This window comes from Eucyclogobius newberryi, unplaced genomic scaffold (genome assembly GCF_026437365.1).
Source record: "Eucyclogobius newberryi isolate DKJ021-1_F unplaced genomic scaffold, fEucNew1.0.hap1 SCAF_3, whole genome shotgun sequence".
Lineage (NCBI taxonomy): Eukaryota > Metazoa > Chordata > Actinopteri > Gobiiformes > Gobiidae > Eucyclogobius > Eucyclogobius newberryi.
Window position 1 is genome coordinate 22,507,816 of NW_027315945.1, and position 21,315 is coordinate 22,529,130.

Below are 21,315 nucleotides of genomic sequence, written 5' to 3' on the forward strand. Positions count from 1 at the left end.
ATTCTGAATAGGCTAGCTCGGTAGATACAAGGGGGGAGTTTCTGTTGAAACAAACAACTCTTTCTACTTCAGGAAGGCTCCTCCCAATGGGTGGATCTTACCACAGAACAGTATTAATATCGGAGTTCTCGATCTAAATTCTTTTATTGACAATGACTCTTGGATGAGAGTCGAAACGTCTATTTTTTCAAACTGAGTCCAGATGACTATAACTGAAGCTTTTTCTACTACTTGTTTGGATGTTTTCCTCACAGAGCGTCATCACAGAAGTTTTCTTGTTTGTTTTAGCCCATCGCTAACGTCCACAAAACCGTTCTTTCCCCACTTGGACTCTGCTGGGTTTAACCCTCTGCTCAAGTCTAATTTAGTGCGGGAAAAGCAACTATACTTCAGTGCGGGGAGGGGTGGCTGCTGCAAAGGATTGTGGGATTCGTATATCTAGTGATAATAATGCTATATTTCTATTTGAAATTAATAAATATAAATTTGAAGTGTTTTGTCAGCGGGATTAAAACGTCTTGTCAGGGCCCCTGCCATATAAGATGTATATTGTATATCGAGATATGAGAAATTTATATTGATATAAACTTTTGTACATATCGTGTGGATATTCCCGTGTAACGATTCGGGAATCTCACGATATGGTTTGACAACAACAGTTTCAGAACCTACGATTTGATTTATCACATTCTTAAAATAATGGACATTGTAATGTCATGACACAAAACCTGCAAAATAATTAATTTTGTCTTTTAATTATTGTTAAGAGTACCGGCAACATTAATGCACTCCATGTATTATGGTGAAAATAACATTTAAAACGTCTTAGCATAACTATTTACAAAAAAAAAAATTATGTGAAAAGAACCAGATCCAGGACCTCAGATCCACTGGCCCCCAGGTTGGTGGTTTAATCACAGCTGCCTCAGGTGAATACTGTAATTGTGTCCTTGGGCAATTAATTTGCATTGTCCCCAGTGTCTGCGTACTCTGGTATGTGAACGGGCGAGTGGTTCCTTGATGTAAAGCTTTTTGAGTTTGGCTAATTAATCAAAATGATTGTGTTTTCTGAAGGGGGTGCCCTGAGTGCCTTGAAGGTAGAAAGTCGCTTTATAAATTTGACCATTTACAATTTATCAAACCTGTGGTAATCCGGGTGAGCACTCATGTAATTTTATTCTGCCATACTGATATGTTGATTAATTTAAATTTAATTATTATGTTTTGCTTTTTGTGAAAAGAAATTGTGTAGCTCTCTGCCACTTTCGGTTAGTGCATTTGATATTCAAGCTGTGTCACCAGAACTCGGCAGCAGGAGAAGGTGTCCTAAGGTAGAACAAAATTAGCCTACTCTTTCTCTGCCCCCACCTTCTGACTTTCGCCTTTTCTTTATTCTGTAGCTTACTGCAGGTACGTGCCGCCCACATCCCTTCATACACTTCTTTCTTGTAGGCAGCCACTAATTCAGTCTCCTTCCTCGAGTGCATGTCCTCATCTTGTCTTTTATCTCTCCTATCTGGTCCCTATATCCTCAAATCCTTCGTCCCGGCCCTGACCATAGGAGGATTAATTAAGCAATATAGTGTATGAAAGGGACAGGATGTAAGAACCATACCGGTGTCTTGTCAGGATAATTGTGTACCAGAAATAAAACATTAATTTTATGGAAAGCGTGTAGAGGAAACGACCAGGGATGGCTCTTACTTGTACTGTGTGGGATGACCGTGTGGAATCAATAACAATGGAAAGAAAATTGAAAATTTATAGTAATTATAATCTGCCTGCTTCTGGGGATTACCCACTGTAGCACCGGTGACCAAACTGACAAATTTAATATAAGATGCTCTTGAAATGGATGCTCGGCCTCAGTTTTCTCTGTGTAGACATTTGTGGTTCTGCCCTGGGCTCTTCCTGCTGGCTGTCTTTGTCCTCCAAGCCAACTGGACATGAGAGGTGGTAGTGTCTGCCAGCCTCCGCCTGGGTGTCTTATTGGCCCTGACAACCCAACAGTTGTCAAACTGTTGAAACAAACAACTTTTCCAAAGTGCTGGTTTCCAGTGTCCCAATTTAGCAATTGGAAGCAGTTTTACGCAAACCCTAACGAAAAGTGTATGGTGTTATCTGGGCCAGGACACTTGACTTGAAGCATTGATAGACACCAAAGCCTTTTAACAAGACACTTAATTAAAAAGAAAGGGAAACCAACTCTTGATTTATAAACAACATGTAGTGATTAACTGCGTTGATTTGCATGATTGGCATTCTCTCTTTTCAGTATGTTTGTTGTTTTTGTCACTCCCGCTGTCACTGTTGGAATCAACTGTGCAAACCAATTAGCTACACAAACTTCCTATCGAAGTAGGTATGATTTGGCTGAAAGATTACAAAAGACTCGCTGAATTGAGAGAGCCTCAGTCTGAATAAACATTGTCCAGATGACCACGTTTGAAACTTTTCTTTAATCGATGGATCACGTTGGGGCAAGCAATTTCTAAATGTACTATTTAGTGCTTCACAATTAAGTAAATAATGCCATTTACAACTGTTAATTGTGATTGAGTGATTGTTAATCGTGATTCATTTGTCAGACTTGTGATTAATCGTTTTTTAAAAAAAGAAAAAGTTTCCACCCCTAGTTTTTATGTGTAACGTAAATCAGCCAATCACCTTGCTGAAGTCTAACAGGTTTGGCCATAGTGACATACAGTAGAGAGATTCACTTATGGAACACTACAAAGTCATGTCAGAATAAACTTAATACATGTCCCAACAGTGTCTGATTACCTGATCTGTGCAAATCAAATTTTGCTCCACAAAACATCACACTTCTTGCATTCGGACTGCAACGATTAATCGAGTAAATAAAGTAATTTGATTACAAAAAAACTTCAATTATTAGTTTATTACCTTAATGATTTGTTTAATTTGCATATTTAGTTAAAACACGTGGACGACTTGTGGCGCTTTCGTTTCACACAAAGCTTGTTCCATGCGGACATTCCGCAACTAAAGCACAACAGAGGAGATGGCGGCTTATTTTAAACTCACAAGTGTGACTGGGAATCAGAGTTTTGTTGTATGAAAGAAAGGTGTTTTTGAGCTGTAACTCAGCAGACATTTTGCAACATTAGCGCCGTGTGCCGTTTACTTTAGCCTCTGTGTCTTCATCTAATACATCCATGGAAACGGCATCGACTGTAACCCTTGAATCAGGTTTTAAAAGTGCAATAAAATATTTAAATAAAAAATGATCATAACTTCCAATCATTTGCTATTATGTGAAAGTAACTATTATGATGTATGCAGACTTTCTGCCCTGCTTTATAATTGGGTTCTTTGCACCAACTGCACCTCAGCCTTGCATCCAGGCGGCCTCTTTATCATTGTCGTTATTCTGTATTGGCTTTCGAAATTTTCATAGACCTACTTGTGTCTGCAGCAGATGTTTTCGTTATTTATATTCTAGACACCTATTGTGATATCAAAGAAAGCACATTTACAATGGAGGAGAGTCTGGTTAAAAAAATGTACTTAAAGGTTGAATGGACAATTTTTTTTTGGCCCAAATCTGAGTCTTATTTCCTCGTGGCGTGGACGACCGATTAGTCCTGCCACGTATCAATCAAAAAACGCACCTACCGCTCACCTGCAGCCGCGTGCTGCTCGTCCCCACGTTTCTGCGTGTCTAAGCGCATTGATCTATCATAATATAGTTCCCTCAGTGTACGGGACAAAATGAAGACGGAGAAAGACTGTTTGAGCTAACTCAGAAGAATATGGAAATCTACGGGAGACGAAAGATGCGATGCGCTCCGTCGCGCTAATAAACAAACGCACGTGTGTGTTGTCAGTCCGCATGCGCACTTCCGCCTGCGTTCTCAAATCGCCGAAAAATCGTCCATTGCGCCTTTAAGTACAACCCTGCATTATTATTTTAATTTGTGTGTGTGATGGTTTGTGTGAGGGATGTACTCATGAATGCAAACATAATCTATATTTAAATAATGAACCTGTATTCAAATGATATTTTACAGAAAACTATGTTGGGAATGCTATTTTAGGGATATTTCAATAAATCTGTTTTCTTCAAAGTCGAGGTAAAATGGTGAGAGCAAAAAACACAAACAAAAACTAATTGTGGACAATTATCTCAGCATTTTCCTGCAGGAGGGACCTGCAAGGTTAGTCCTTCACTTCCTGAGCAGTAATTGTTGTTGGTGGTGGACATTTTCACAGTAGGTTAATTGAAGTCGAGGGGATTAAAAATGCCTCTGCCATGATCTCACTTCTGCCTCCTGTAAATACGCTACTCAGTATGCACAAAAGCGTTTGTGTTTATGTATTTAAAAACTTGGCTTACTTGTGTTCTGATAAGGTCTTCTTCGGGGTCAGCCTTTCAATAGATCACTCCACATGCCCCAAATGAGAAATTGATTCCCTCCGTTTTGCCTTGTTCTCTCCTATTAAGCCTAATTAAAAATCACTCGACAGCCAACCTTAAAGGTACACATAAAACCCTGAAGAAATTGTAGTTAAAGTAGTGGGGGTCTGCGATTTCCCGGGAGACTCAAAAACAAAATCCACATATTCAATGTGTTTGCCTCTTGTGTCCCCAGTCGCTCACCTTTTCTTTATTCCCATCTTTATCTCTCTCAGTCTAAGCTTTCCGGGGTTTGCTGTAGTGGAGATCTGAGGCGGGCTCTTAGCAGCTAGCAGCGCTCTGTTTGCGTTTGAATGCTCAGCCCGAGTTATAAATCAAGACTCTTGGTCCCCCGGGTGCCGTCACCAGCGCCATCAGTTCCACTGTTTTATTCATCCGCTCCTTTGTCTCATCACGATTCTGGCCTGCATTAAGTTTTGTGTGTGGCGGAGGCTGCTGTGTAAAGGAAGAAGGGTCAGAATGCATTACCCACGACTGCTGCTAATCCAGGTGGGTTGCAGTGAGTTTCAGAGGAGGGTGAAAGGTAGCCGGAACAGCAGAAGTGACGTGACAGTCTAGAAAAATGAGGGGCCTGGGATAGCAAGGAATGAGGGGGAAAAAAGGGAAGAGCAGGCCAAAAGGACAGGAGATGATGGAGCAGAGGAGAAGTTATGAGCGAATATGAGAGCAACCAAGCAAAAGATTAAGAGTTAGCAAGAGCGGAGGGGAAGCAGCACAAGATGGAGAGCAAAAGTAAATGGTTGTGATGGAGATGCTAGGGCACAGAAACGGTTAACCAAACAAAGAAGAGCCCATGTGTCGTAGTGTGAACCCGGTGAAAGGAAAAACAACTGGTAAGGCTATGATTGTTTTATTTATTGTGGACATTATAACATTTTCTGTAGGAGTGAAAGCAATTAATCATTTGATAGTTAGTTGGTCAGTCAGCATTTTTGACTAATTAGTTTGTATGGACAATGGCATAAAAGTAAAGGCATAGAGTAAGATAAAGTATCAATGGAGTCTAGTTCTTATCAATACTACTAAGTGCAGTTGAGATGCACACGGTAGATCACATGCTAAATAGAAAACTCACAACAATCCCTGTTAGTCGCCTTATCGAGTGTGTGATATCAGGGCAGGTAAATATGCATTTTAAAAGTGGACTAGACTGGTTGAGACGTTTCATTCCTTGTTTTAGAGACACATTACTTTAGGATTATGGCCGACTCCTAACTCCCACACCAGCAATTTAGAACCTACACATCGATCACATAACAATTCAAACTGCTGTCAAAATGGACATGGTTGTACTGTTGCATCTTCATACATTTACCTGCATAATGAGATGATGCTTCTGCAGCGAGATGAGGTAAATCTAAAATTCTTCTCATACTGAGCATGGGATTGTTAGTGACCAATATAGCTCAATCTGGACACTGGTCTAAAGCCCAAATGGCCAAATGGAGAGTATTGCGTCAAAAAGGGCATCTGCTGAAAAAGCCTCTGCCAAATAAATATGCAAATCAGGGTAGAATCAGATGATTTGCTGCGGATGCTGCTGATGATGAAAAGGGAAAAGAAAAACTGATAAAAATGTCAGCTTGGCTATTGTAAGGCAATTTGTTGTATTTTTCATATTTTCTGAGCTTCAATTATTGGGCCAACACGTGCAACATTGGTGGCTATTTGTGGGAGGTGGAAAATAAAGGATACCATCTCAGGCTTATGAAGGCTTCCACCTTTTTCCTGTCACTCAGTCTGACATCCATGAAGTAGAGTTTCAGAAATGTGAGTCCCTTCTGCCAGCTGCAGTCTGATTCACTTCCTTCCTGTGAGTCTGATTTGTCATTTCAGCTGCCAATCATGCTTTTATTACAAAGACCTGCTGTACAGTTACTAGAGATAGAACTATTGTTGTTTGAATGCTGTCCTCATGTCGAACTATGTTGTAATTGTTTTTTCAAGCCTGAAGTGGAGTGCATATTTCACCATCATGTGATGTCAATTGTAATATTTGGAGCGTATTGCCTCAAGACCAGGCTGTTCCTGAAAAGTCACTCAGAACAGTTTGCGTTTCAGAAACATGAATTCAGGCTTGCCCACATACCCCACCCAATACAACAAAGTAATCCAGACTTGGCCAAATAAACCAGACGCAAGGAGGCTGTAACGGCCCACAAGTGTACTCCAGTGTTTAGTGTCTTATGTCTTCTACGCCATATTTCACTTGTATATCTGCGCTGGCATGTACAAAGGTTTTCTCCCTTCCCTTTTCTTCTCCCCTGCCTCTGAGCTCATGTGAGCAGAATAGCCAGCACACATCATTTCCTTCTCAATCATCTCTTCATTTACGATATGAAAACAAAGCTGTGTGAAGAGCAACCCTGTCAACGCTGCATATGGCAAACTAGTCGACTCACGGCAGCTACCTCGATCTTTGATGTGCTTGTGTGACTGTCGTCGTCCCGTTGCCTTGTGTGTTTTTTTGTTTTTTTTTATGTGGATGCACGTCACCACCAGACAGCCCAGCGCAGCTCTTGGTTAACTAAGATTAATTGCAGCTAATCCACTGTGCCAGGTGGAACACGGGCCATAGCGGGCACACTCAAACAAACAGTGACGCTCTTAACAAAAAGGCACACACAGTCCCATTATAGCCGCGCTGCCGAAAATTAGCCCCGTGCATCTCCTGACACCACGTCCAAGACCACAACTCGATACCACCATTTACTTCCCGACAAGTCCCACATTCATCACTGCTGCCTTCTTCCGACAGAAAAAATGCACAGACCAGCAAAATGCCACGACTCTAGGACAAGATATCGGCCGTTCGCATCTGACCTTGAAACGTGTGAAGAGATTGTCCTTTTAAATATCCTTTAGAATACAAAGCAGTCATGAGAGGCATTGTTAGGCCCGAGCTGTCATAGTACATGAGGTCATTTTGATAATCCGAAAACTTTGAATGTCAATGGGCAGGACAATGCAACAAACAATCAAATACCATTTATTTGTCCATATACTGCTAATTATTTATCCCAAAAGGGCTACTCTCAATACAGAATCTCATTTGAAAGTGCTCCCTAAATGTGATCCAATGATCTACAGAATTGGGGATCACTTAACCGTTAGCGCTACTGCAGTCCTGTATTTATTCATGCTAAACTAAACCTTTCGTATCGCCTGAGTTCTCATAATTTCTCCACATATTGACCCTTTGAAATCAATAGTCATGTCAGCCGAGCCTTGCCTTGTTGTACAGAGCGGCTCCCTCTTAGAGGCAGCCCTGGTGCATTATGTGGTCCATTTAATGTGTTGGGCCAGCAAATTGCATTCAGAGATAAAAACACTTGTCTTTCCTTTGCCTTGGTACGTAAACGGCCAATATGAATGTGAATGAACGTATTGATGAATCTAGTCGCAAACCTGGTTTTATGCGAGCTATGGTACATTTAGGTTTTTGGCAGCAAGTTAAACATTTGTCCTTGATCTCGATTACAGTCCCATAACAAAGGTTATTACTAGTTGTGCAGTGATATGGAAATTTTGGGCTTATACTGATGTTATGGGAAAATATTAGTTTGATGTTTTCTAAATGATGTTTTTTTTGAGTAAACATGTCTAAACTAATCCATTAGGAGGTTGTAGAAAAATATTCAGTTTCATCTGGACTCTAGGAGATGTATATTTTTTAGAGATTTTAAAAGTCTGTAAATTGGTCATTTCTGGGTCTTTTGACTCTTAATAAAGACTGGATTAAGCCTGTTCTGTTAGAATATATTAGCAGAAAACCAAAGCTGTTGTTTTCTTCCTGTTTCAGAAGGGACGGTAGAATTAACTTTTTACCGAGTCGTAACATCGGACTGATCTGTTGTTTTGGACTATAATCGATATTACTAGTTATTACACTGCTTTCGGGGCAGAGGTTTTTTAAGTAGTCATTAAAACATGACATTGCCTTTTCGAATCTTGAAATGCAAAATACTTTTTTCTGCCTAACTTATGAGATGACCATTAATTACTTCCAGAAGGCCTGGAAACTAAGGATGGATTTTTATAGGCGAGTTTAAATCTATACTGAACGTTTTAGAAACGGGCTGTTTTTTTTTTTTTTTAAAGGGAACACATTTTACGGATCTGTGCTGTTCTTGGTCAGGACTCCTTTGAAAAAGAGATTGGTAAAGTCAGGGGGACTTTTCTGGCTAAATAAAGGTTTAAAAAAAAGAGGGACAAAAGTTTAAAAAGTTGCTGCAGAATTTTCTCTCAATTGATGTATTAATGCTCTTTCCACTTTTCTGAGCCCAGGGGTGGACACTTACAAAGAGTATACAGGCTTTACTTTTCTGCTTAAATTGGCTTAAAATGCAACCCAGGCATCTAAATAAATACTACTCAAACTGGAATTCATGACTTATTTCACAATACTTGAGTTACCTAAATTTAATGGTAACAAAATTAAGGCCAATATTTTATTAATGATTACATGTTGTCGCAAACTTTGATTGTAATCAAATTAAAGTTTTTTTTCTTGCAATTCATTTAGGAGTCTTCAATTTCACCTGTAAAGCCCTCTGCACCTTATTATTCAGCTCAAACTACTAAAAGTATTGTTTGGGGCCAAGATCACGTCTGCTTGTCAAGGTGTAGACTGAAATGCGTAGTGACCATGCTCTTATTCGGAGCTGCATGTACGTGCACATCACACCACACTTACTGAGATGCTGTGGCCTGCAGCGGCCAACAAGGACCTCTCACGTCACAAAGTGTTAGAGTATAGACTATCTGTCCGGCCCTCAGTGGAGGCACACGCATATATAATGTCTGCTTGATTATGATGCCTAATGTTATGGCCCTGGGCATCGCCACAAACACAGGTTTTTGGGTAGACTGAACACAGAGGATGTTGTCCTTTCCACATCAGAGCTACAAGCTTACTCTGCATCATGCCCTTGATTCCATGTTCACTCTGTGCTGTAAGGCATAGGCAAAAGGTGTATTTGTATGTGTTTGATATATCTTATGCCTCTGTTGAAATTGGTCCTTGCCTCTGCACTAGCCTTGTGTAAAATGTATCCCACAGTCCTTATTCTCACCACTTCTTCTGATCATGACACACCTTTTCCAGACCAACGCATGGGCAATTTCAGTTCACGTCAGTGTCTTTTTACACGCTGATAGTATTGGTCTCTGTTACACATGCCATTGTCCATCGCTCTCCTTGTTACAAACACACACGCAGAGTGGTGCATCGCTGGGAAAATGGGCAGACTCATTCCCCGTCTGGCCTCGGGACCTGATTGATCGGCAAGTCTGCAGCAGCGGAAGAAATGAACGTGGAAGCCCCGCATCTTGCTGGTCTTGCTAAATTGGGTCTTTTTTGGCAAATGCGACTGTTGCGTCTTTTGGATATTATCGCTGTCTTGCAAACACTTGGTGGAAAGAAGTCATTTCATTTTTTACTTTTTAGGACCAATTGTGGTCCTCCTAAAATCATTATTATTCTGTAACAATATTTTACCCTATTGAACAAAAGTAATAGAAACCAGGTTAGAGAAATAAATCAGTATTGTTGCATTTTGCATAGCTGAATTGAAAATTCAAGACTCTCTTGATAGGTTCCTAAAAGCCACGGTAGAGACTATAGCGGAGTAACTATAGCCGTGCTCAGAGATGAAGTTTCATCCCCCACTGCACGTGCAGTCACACGAGAAGTAACGCTTGCCACATACATTTTAGTTTACATTTGTATTATTAAACTTGGATGATTCTCAATAAACATAAAATATAAATAATATATTTTTACCTTTTTAATTGACATGAATCTATACATTAAAGGTGTAATGGGTGATATTTTTGGCGCCCAATCATTTCCTTGCATGTTTCCCTGTGTCACATGTAGCAACGGGGCTTTTGTGTGCCTCCACACCCCCCGTGTGAATGCGCATGCGCACTTCCGCTTGAGTTCTCAAATCGACGAAAAATCCTCCATTATTCCTTTGACAGCTATGTTCGTCACAACCAGAACCGAACTGGATGCCACTAGAGGACTGCTAGATTTGATATTGGTAGTGTCATTGAATGATTAGGAGGCTGGGAGTCCGCCCCCTGAAAATGTTGGTAAAAAGTGTTAGTGTTTGCGCGTGAGCGATGTTTTCTTTAATTAATGCTCTTGTACATGGTCCTTGTTAAATAAACAAAATAAATCAAAATGTAAATCATCAGTGATCTTTTTTTTTCGCTTTACTGAACCCGTCTCCAGAGGAGATTGAGTCGTTTCAGTGGTGGCCCCTAAACTGGAACAGCCTCCCCCTTCATGTCCGCTCTGCTCAGTGTGTGGATAAGTTTAAAACTAAACTCCAAATGTTAATTCTGTCTAGATCAGATTATCTTGTGTTGTAATTGCGTTGTATTTTTTATTGATGATATCAAATTTGTATTTCTCTTATTTACCGTTACAGTGTCTTACTCACTTTGGTCAACTGAGGTTGTTTTATATGTGCTATTTACATATATTTTACATTTGACAAGAATTTACATCTTAGTCCCAATTGTTATTAGTCACACATTTTTTTTTTTATCTTATTAAGAAGCCCCAAACTTTGCAAAAAGTTTGAAAACAAAACCGTGTCAACTCCAAGACTGAAGGTGCAGGAGGATCGTGGAGCCAATTATTATTATTATTTTTCTTTACCTTTAGCCTTTTTATGTCAACCGAAAAATAATTCCATCTGATTAATGAAGTTATGGCTCCAGATAATTGCACTAACTTAAAAGCTCTATAATCCACTTTGAACCCTCATCCACAGTTTTAGAAATGCTAAAGCAGCTTTCACCTGCACTTTAACTTTATATTCCACATTGTCTTAAAACATTTTAGTGCCATAATGACCCCCACACACACACCAGCGTTTATAATTTACAGACTATTGTGGATATCTCCATCTCTGTAAAAATAAACTGCACCTCATTTCAAATACAACGCATTGGGCACATTTATGAAAGGGAACCCTGGCTAATAATGACATAATGTGTCTATACATTTGTTGAACTGCTGTGTGAACTCTTCTTTCGTGTTTTTTGGTCTATTCATTTTAAGTAAGCTAAATAAAGCCCCTATTTCTTTGTCCTTGACTGGGGCACTAGTGTTAGTTTGGTTCAACGTTTGGAAATAAGATTTCGGTTTGTAAAAAAAAACAAACCCTGGATTGTGCACACAGCTACGTGAAGGAAAATGTAGAATTGTGATCTAGTGACTTACTCATTACATCACAATTCCACATTTTCCTGGTTAAGAGTCATGAATGAACTGCAGCGCTGCTGTGTGCCTGTGTATGTATATGCACTTAATCAGGGCATGTGGGACTACTGCTGGGGAGAAGACTCAAACGTTATGTACATTCACAAAGAGAGGGGAAGAATTTATTTCTGAAAAGTCCAACAGTCTGAGTCACAATGTACTTGAGCTTTACCATTTCCTCCAATTTTTAACTGAAAGATTGTGGTGGTGTACTATGTCTACCTGTAAGTTTACCTGTGACACATCTTATAAAAATCCATAAAGCCTAAGTGCTTTCTCCCCCTCGATATTCAAAAATTGCATCCACTGTTATGAAAAGAAAAGTCAAAAGTGAAGCCTTGTGCAGACAGGTGTGTGCACTTGGCTTTTGGATGATCCCTCGGTTTTATCAACGCTATGTCCATGAGAGACGCGAGCAAAGGCGACATACATACAAATTAAGTTTTCTTTTCCAGCTTTAACTCTGCTCAATGTTTTACCTTAACTCTCCAGTCCACGTTCTCATGCTCACAAAAGTGGGACCATCTCTCAGGTTGTGTTCTTGGTTTATGAGCACACAAACTGATCCGGTGGCATGTCCCTGATCCGGTGGCTTGAAGACTCTTGTTGGATGTGTGACTGGATGGCCCAGCACCTCCCCTTGTCCAACTCTGCCATCTTGGCCGTCCGCCTCTGTGCCTCCACTTCGTCTCTCTGACCTGTGTCACCTGGATGTGTTTTTTGAGTTGCTATGCTCACTTTGAGTCTACGTGAGTATTTTGAAAGGGAACATTTTTATTGCTTGGAAACAAATTCATCTTTTTTCTTTGGTGTGTTTAAGTGTGCAGTAGGGCTGTGCAATTTATCTTATCTTTATTATGATTATTATGCCAGTCAATTACAAAAATACGAGATTGAGAGGTGATGATTAACAATTAATGATGGCAATAACCTCTTTACTGCCCACTTCATCCCTCACTGCTGCTGTAGGTACATTATCTGCTGTGCAGTCGCAAGGTAAATGAAAAAAAAAGAACAAGAAAAAAATATACAGATATTAGAGAGCATGATATAGAGGGCATTGCCCACATTACATAGTGTGGCGTTGGGTGTGCAATTTCACAACATTTTGATCTAACGGAATTTTTAAAGTAGAAAATATTTGACTGTAAATATTAATATATTAATATATGTGATATGTTTTTTTTATTGCATTTTGTGGGCCTAAAGTAAAACATTTTCAGTATGGGGCCCATACTGCACTCACCAAATGGGGTCCAAATTGGCCAAAGTGGGGCCCTCATACATTTACCCACTAGCCCATGTGAAAACCACACTGCCCAGATTTAACCAGGCGCGTGCAGTGAATGTTATGGATGGGCAAGCAGACTTGGTGTGGTCAATATTTTGTGGATAACACAAAAGTGAAAAAACAGTAATATGCAAGGTGAGGCTTTAAACCCAGGCCTCCTGCGTGAAGGGCAAATGCCTTTCCTGCCTCTTATCAGTACATTTTAAAGGCTGAAACTATGTTCGCACAGCATTCTTTTTGATAGACTTAAACTATTGGAGTGAGCCAGTGTTTATGCTCCTACGGTTATATTTAATATCTCTAATGAAATGCATATAAACGGCCAAAACGCTTATAACTGCATTTTATTAGTATTTGACTGAGATTTTTAATGGGTTTATTGCCTTTTGCTCCAGACAACTCACTCCTGGTTTCTCCTGAAATTGCGCAACATTCTGAAGTCTCTTTATACACGGTCTGTTCCTTTACCCATTGCCCTCTTGCATTGTTCTGTCCATCCAGTCAGCTTTCCTTTGTCTCACTGACTGCGTCAATCACCAAATAAAAGGCTAGATTAAACCGATAGATTAGAATGCTCAGTCCTCCCTGAAAGAAAAGGGTAAAACAGGCTATTTTTATTTTGCTGTCCTCTGCCTTCACGACAGTCCCCCATCCCAGATGTGTTTTTTTATTCAACAAGATGCTCTGGTAAGTGGTGCCCTCCTTCCCACGCTGTACTCCTGCTGCATCAAATGTTTAATTGTGGGTGCACCATTGGCTTTTGTTTTGTTTTGTTTTTTACTGAAGAAGCTGTGAAGCAAGTGACGGTGAGAGATAATGTGGTTGTACTTTGGGGCATTTTCTATCTATTTTTCACAATTTTAGCAGAATTTCTAAATTGTTCTCTTGCATTTTTTTTACACCCATTACCTTTAATATTAAGACCAATTTGTATATACAATTTGCATTTCTAATTTAAAAACACAATTGCAACTGGACCGGGACCCTGCCATTACCTTTTGGGTTCTACTGGCTTCTTTCTATTTGTAATTGTGAATTAATCAACAAAACAATAGTAATTACCATAATATTTACTATTGTTACCATGACTTTAAGACAAAAATCATATAAAATCCTGTGTTTTGCTAAACTTAAGTTCTTATGCCAATAATAAGGGGGCCTATAAAGGGTAAACCTCATGTGTCATACCAGATTGGCCTATGTTCAAAAACCATAGTGTAAAGGCACAGCGGTTTATATATTTTTTGAGGGGGCGTCAATTGTGTAATGTTTTTATTTCATTTTTTTTTTATGGAGAACACCAGCCTTATGGCCCGTTCAGACCGGTGCGGCAAAAGCGTCCAGTTTACATTCAAAGTCTATGTAAACGCGCGTCGAGCACCTCCTGCGTTTTTGCGGCGCGGCTTCCGCTTATTTGCGGCGCGATTCGCCGAGGAGCGCGGCGAGGCGGGCGCGCTTTTGCGTTTTCCGCTCGAGACGCTTTGACGGGCGTATAAGCATCAATGCATCAAAACGGTTCGCCGCAAATAAGTTCAGAATTTTGAGCTTTTCTGCGGCGCGGCGGGACAGCAGCCAATCAGAGATGACGCTCCGGTGATGTACGTACACATTTCACCTGAGAAGAACCGGCACCACAACAATGGCATATATAGATAGATAGATAGATAGATAGATAGATAGATAGATAGATAGATAGATAGATAGATAGATATTTACTGTTCTATTTTTCCACAAAATAAATTATTTTATATTATAAAATGTGTGTCCTGTTTACATGCATCTTTTTCATATATATAATACTGGGTAGTCTGTGGGAAATTCAGTGGCTATTTAAAGATGTACTTATTTAATTTACCACAATTCAAGATCATAAACAAAAACAAACAAGGACAAGATGAGATAATCCTTTATTAGTCCACACAGTGGGGAAATTTCAGTGTTACAACGCACAAGTAGGTGCAGAAGTAATTTACCACAATTCAAGATCATAAACAAAAACAAACAAGGACAAGATGAGATAATCCTTTATTAGTCCACACAGTGGGGAAATTTCAGTGTTACAACGCACAAGTAGGTGCAGAAGTAAAGAGAACAGAGAACTTAAGAGCTGAGAAGCTTCTCACTGTTTTATTCATTTAACTTTATCTCATTCTGTGTAAACAACATGGCATTTGGGCTCAATCTTGAGTGAGCATGTGGTCTTTGCTATAAATATGAAAATCCCTTTATCAAAAACACTTCTGTGTTGTGGACGTCCAGTCCTCTGTTGTGGACGTCCAGTCCTCTGTTGTGGACGTCCAGTCCTCTGTTGTGGACGTCCAGTCCTCTGTTGTGGACGTCCAGTCCTCTGTTGTGGACGTCCAGTCCTCTGTTGTGGACGTCCAGTCCTCTGTTGTGGACGTCCAGTCCTCTGTTGTGGACCTGAAGCTGCTGGTGATTGTCGTGTAGAAATCCCCAGTGGCAAGAAATCTGAATAATAAAACAAACAAATAACTATATAGCCTAAATTTAGTTTACTTGTACTTTAATTAAATATACCACAATCGGATTTTAAATGGTGCACTAGAACAACATATTAACGCTATGAAAACTATGTTTAATTTTTACTATCTATGTACTTTTCATTGGTTTTATACACAACCACAAGCAGATGCACATACACAGCACACACACAGCACATACACAGCAGATACACAGCACATACACAGCACATACACAACACACACACAGCACATACACAGCACATACACAGCACATACACAGCAGATACACAGCAGATACACAGCACATACACAGCACATACACAGCAGATACACAGCACATACACAGCAGATACACATCAGATCAAACAGCACATACACAACACACACACAGCACATACACAGCACATACACAGCACATACACAGCACATACACAGCAGATACACAGCACATACACAGCAGATACACAGCACATACACAACACACACACAGCACACACACAGCACATACACAGCACATACACAGCACATACACAGCAGATACACAGCACATACACAACGCACATACACAGCACATACACAGCACATACACAGCAGATACACAGCACATACACAGCACATACACAGCAGATACACATCAGATCAAACAGCACATACACAACACACACACAGCACATACACAGCACATACACAGCAGATACACAGCACATACACAGCAGATACACAGCACATACACAGCACATACACAGCACATACACAGCACATACACAGCACATACACAGCACATACATAGCACATACACAGCACATACACAGCACATACACAGCAGATACACAGCACATACACAACACACACACAGCACATACACAGCAGATACACATCAGATCAAACAGCACATACACAGCAGATACAAAGCACATACACACACACACACACAGTACATACACAGTACATACACAGTACACACACAGCACACACACAGTACATACACAGCACACACACAGCACACACACAGTACATACACAGTACATACACAGTACATACACAGCAGATACACAGCACACACACAGCAGATACACTTTATTATTGCGCTCAGACATGAATATTTCTGTACTGACCTGATGGACTGATGGACAGGCGTCTGTAGTTGTTGTCCTGGTACATGTCCGCGCACCAATGCAGGAAAACAAGTCATCAAACAGGACCCGGGACAAACGAAACTATAGCTGAGAGCGAGATTTATCTAGTCTTGAAGCAAATTATGTTATTGACTAAACTCGGATCACTGGTGGATCCAGACACGCCGCCGAGCGTCTCCGTTTTTGGGCTTTGAAGAGCAAATACGCAAAAGGCACTTTTTCAACTTTGATCCGCCATTAGAGAAGCCAGACTGACAACATCTCCACTGCGCATGCGCACGCGGCAAACGCGCGTCTGCTTACTATATTTCGTCTCTGCTCCGCTGCGTCGAGAACGCGGCGTATTTGCGTTTTTCTTCGTGCGTACTTGCGTCCAACTTCGCCATAACGCGCGAATAGGCGTTTGCGGTTTGAACGGGCCATTATGCAGAATCAGCGCAGCAGCCCAAAGGCTTCCATTCTGCCATAGACATTTTTGGTTGTGCTACTATATTGGCTGAAGTATGATGAATGAGTGGCTCCATAGGCTATATAATCCCCAACACAGAGCCAGCATTATTTACACATTTGCCAGCATCTCTAATTTGGTCCACCACTTGCAACCAGCCCAAACAAAGTCTGCTCAACAAACTTTAACTCACCAGACTGCTGCTACACTAGAAGCTCCATAGCTCCAACATCAGGAACTGCGAGATCCACCACACATGCACACAAGGAGGACATTAGTTCGCAACCACAAACTAAATTTACACTAGATTTTTGTGTGGCAGGGCTCCATATCTTTGCCAAAAACTAACTAAAGCAAATCTTACCCTGCTTTTCCAGAGGACTGAAGTTTGTTCTATCTCCAAATTAATTTATTTTGACGAAATACATACAGCTTGAAGTGGTTCATGTCCCAAGTCCAATGAGTCCGTTAAATCTCCAGACGAAAGGCTACTCTTTTAAATGTGAATATAGTCTTTAATGCAATGTATTGACCTATTTTTCATCTACATCACACCTGTTACTTTTTACACAGAGTCAGGTCATTGTCTTTTAATACCTTTTCACGATAAGGCCCTTTGTGCAGCTTGGTTGCAGATGGTTTTATTTTGTAAGGGCCACAGGAAGTTGATGATAGCGAAGCCTTGATTGCGCATCATGCATTAAACGTTTCAGAGGTTTTGGGCCACTTGTTGTGAATAATGACTGGACTTGACAAAGCAGAAAGCTCCAACACCAGCCCAGTTGACCGGGAAATCTCCAATGTCTCCAGATTACCATTATTACATTGGTATTGAGGATAGGACAAGTTCAAAGAATACATATTTGTTTTTTCTTTTAGCTTAGTTTTCTTTGCTGTAGCTTACCTTCCATCTCCATCTCTTTCCCACGACAGCCATTGCCTGTTTCGGTTTGTTAACAGCCGCAGCACTACAAGGTGGTCTTGGGGGCCACAGCTGCCCAATAAGGCCCTGATTTATCGGGTCCCTATAGGAAGGCCGTACAAAAACGCTGCTTCGCTCACTTGTTTGTACCATTACTTACAGCTGACGAGGCAGGCTGCCGTGTATTCACTGCCATGTGTCCTTAGGTGGTGTCTGGTGTAATGAAATGGCTCTCCAGCTAATGCATCTGGCCTTGTGTCCTGTTGCCAGGCCCCCTCTCTGTATTCATCCAGTCATTTTTTTTGTCGTCTCTGGGATGCGACTGGTTCAGACTGCTGTTTGTCTAAGAGAACGCCACCACTGTTCCATCAAAGTCTGGATAAAACATTGACTTTATCCTTCAGTCTTGTTGCTCTTTTTACAATGTAAATCTAATTGCTTGTATAATTTTCGCTCTTCCTTGCCCACTGTTTGTACACTATTTCTCTTCCAGATGGACACCAAATACTCCCAAAAGCTAATTCCGAAACCTCATTTCAGCAAAGTTAATTCTGTATTTAGTTCTGCTGTCTAATTTCCCTGTTCTCTACCTCTTTCTTTGCTTTCAGTTCAATACCAGATGGAGATGATGCGTTCACTGCGTCACGTCAACATTGACCATCTGCATGTGGGCTGGTACCAGTCCACCTACTACGGCTCTTTTGTCAGCCGAGCATTGCTCGACTCCCAGTTCAGCTACCAACATGCTATTGAGGAGTCTGTTGTGCTCATCTACGGTAAGTGGTGGTCTCGGACTAAGATAATCACAAATTAATCTTTGTTTAGTTTTTTATGCATAACTCAATGTAATAAAGCTATTTTTACATTTTAAAATGTGGCTGTACTGTACTAAACATTACAGCTGACAGTAAATATTGGGATAGTTCTGATATTTGAGCAGTTATGCATATTTCCTTTGAAATCACTTATGCATTTATGCATTACAACTACAGTCTTTGAATCTAAACTATTTGTGCAAAGATGGCTCTTGTTCCTGTAATATGTCTGTGCATAAGTGTTGACAGATGTGGAGGGGCATTTCACGGCATAATTTAGAAATGCTTAAAAGTGTCAACACAAAATTCTGGCTGTCCTTGCAGAAAACACTAACAGCTGCACAGAGCTATAAGTCATCTTTCTGTGCGCTGAGGAAATTCATTATCTTAGAATAATGAAGCCGGATGTTGACCATTTTCATAGCCGGTTCGTCTATAGTTATTAAATCAGATACAAACTTACAGTAAGTGCTACAGTGAAAGCAGAGATTCAAATGCCAAGATGCACTGACCTTAACTCTGTCTTCGATCTCAACAACTCTAGACGTGTAGAAGTAACTAAAGTGCATTTTTATTTTATGGAATCCTTGTATTTTATTTCACAGTCAAGTAGGAATTTCAAGACGAACCGGTTTTTCAATTACTGCAAATATTTATGGCTACAAAAGGTTATTTGTGGGGCTTTTGGAACACAACTAAGATAAGATAAGATAAGATATTCCTTTATTGTCCCACATGGGGAAATTTCATTGGTGCAACGCAGGTAGATACAGAGATAGATACAGAAGAACAGATCACTTATAGGAAGTCTGAAAAACACTTTCAGTAGAAGATCTCCTATAAATAAATAAATAAAAACTCCCATAGACAAATAAATAAATAAATACCATTGCATGTGATCCCGACAGTAATTGCACATGAATATGTGTCACGACAGCACATAGATTGCACATGAATTTCACAGTAATTGCACATGAATTGCACATGAATTCCAACAGCAATTGCACATATGACAGAATTGCACATCAGTATTAGGTTAGGTCAGTATTGCGACGAGGAACTAGGACATTGCTTTGGCATTAAGGTGCAACATACAACATATGCATTAGAATTTACAAATAAAATAAAATGGACTTTTCTGAATATTCACAATAGGGCTGGGTGTTGCCAAGACCCTCGTGATACAAAACGTATCCCGATACACGGGTCACAATACAATATATATCCCAATACATGTATATTCCGATACAATTCCCTCATTACGATACATATCCTGATACATTTTTGAAAAAAGGGTCTTAAAAAATTACCAAATGGGTAATGTTTTTACTCTGGATAAAAGTTTTTATTAAATGTCATGTTTATCCACAAAGCACTTATTAATAAATCCATTAAACTCTATTAACCATACATCCAACCAACTGATCCAAATATAAATATATGGAACACATTCTAGTAAAGTATTGCATGTTTCTTGCCAAACAATTAGCCTGGTCTGAACATGCTGCAGCTGCATCTTCTGCACAGATCAGCTTCTGATCAGGTCCACAGCTCCTTCTCACCTCGGCCGAGAGAGATGAGCTTCTGATCAGGTCCACATAGAGATGCATACCTAAACCCACGTTCAGATTCAAGTCCGGATTCGAATCCAGAGGTTTAGGTTCAGGTCCGGACCTAATGGGGGTGAGGGGGGATGATGACGCGTGCCTGGGGTCTTGCACCCACCGCCCGTCAATTTGTAGATTCGAGGAAAGGAGATAGTCTGCACTATAGCTAAAAACTACGGGAATCAATCAAAAACACTCTGGGTACATATATGAAGCACAAATAGCAATGTAAGAAGGTTAAAAGCTCTGAAAAGTCGATTTTGCATGTTATGGGACCTTTTAAAGAGCCAATCAATTTGAGGTCAAAATTACCTGTATTAAATCGTTGGCTTGTTAATTGTTATGATAAATACATTTTCCTCTCAGGGATATTTGCAAGTTGAAACATAAAAAATACAATATCAACATTTTGTTTCTTTTTGCCGATAATTGTGATTAATCGTAACATTGCAAGATTTCCCCTCACAATAATTGTGATTCTAAAATGTTAAATTTTGACATCCCTTCTGCCAACTCACTGTAAAATAGGCTCATTGTTTTTAAATTCAAACTATATGAACACATTGAAAGTACTGGTAATTGAAGTACTTGACTCAACATGCTAAGCCGGATCTAGGCCAATGCATACACGTTACATGCTGTAAACATGGGATTGTAGCCCTGTTCCATAGTTCACTCTCATACAGTTATTCATACTTGGACACTGGAGGTAAGTGTCTATCTGAATACTAACCAGGATCAGCCCTGCTTAGCTTCCAAGATCTGACTAGATCGGGCCTTGGCAAGTTGGTATGTGATGTCTAATTCTAACTTGAGATTGTGCCGTCTGAAGCTATGTTACACTGTAATTATTATGACCTCATGAAAGAAAAAATTGGCATAAAGTTCATAGC

At 40.2% G+C, this 21,315-nt stretch overlaps 1 protein-coding gene across 1 annotated transcript in view; it reads left to right on the forward strand.

The window, feature by feature from the left end:
• Window positions 1-21,315, forward strand: part of LOC140374421 (eukaryotic translation initiation factor 3 subunit H) — a 79,902-nt gene that overhangs the window by 18,267 nt on the left and 40,320 nt on the right. The window contains exon 3 of the mRNA XM_072461311.1: window positions 18,609-18,776. Coding sequence (XP_072317412.1) covers window positions 18,609-18,776 — 168 coding nt within the window. The remainder of the gene's footprint in view (window positions 1-18,608; window positions 18,777-21,315) is intronic.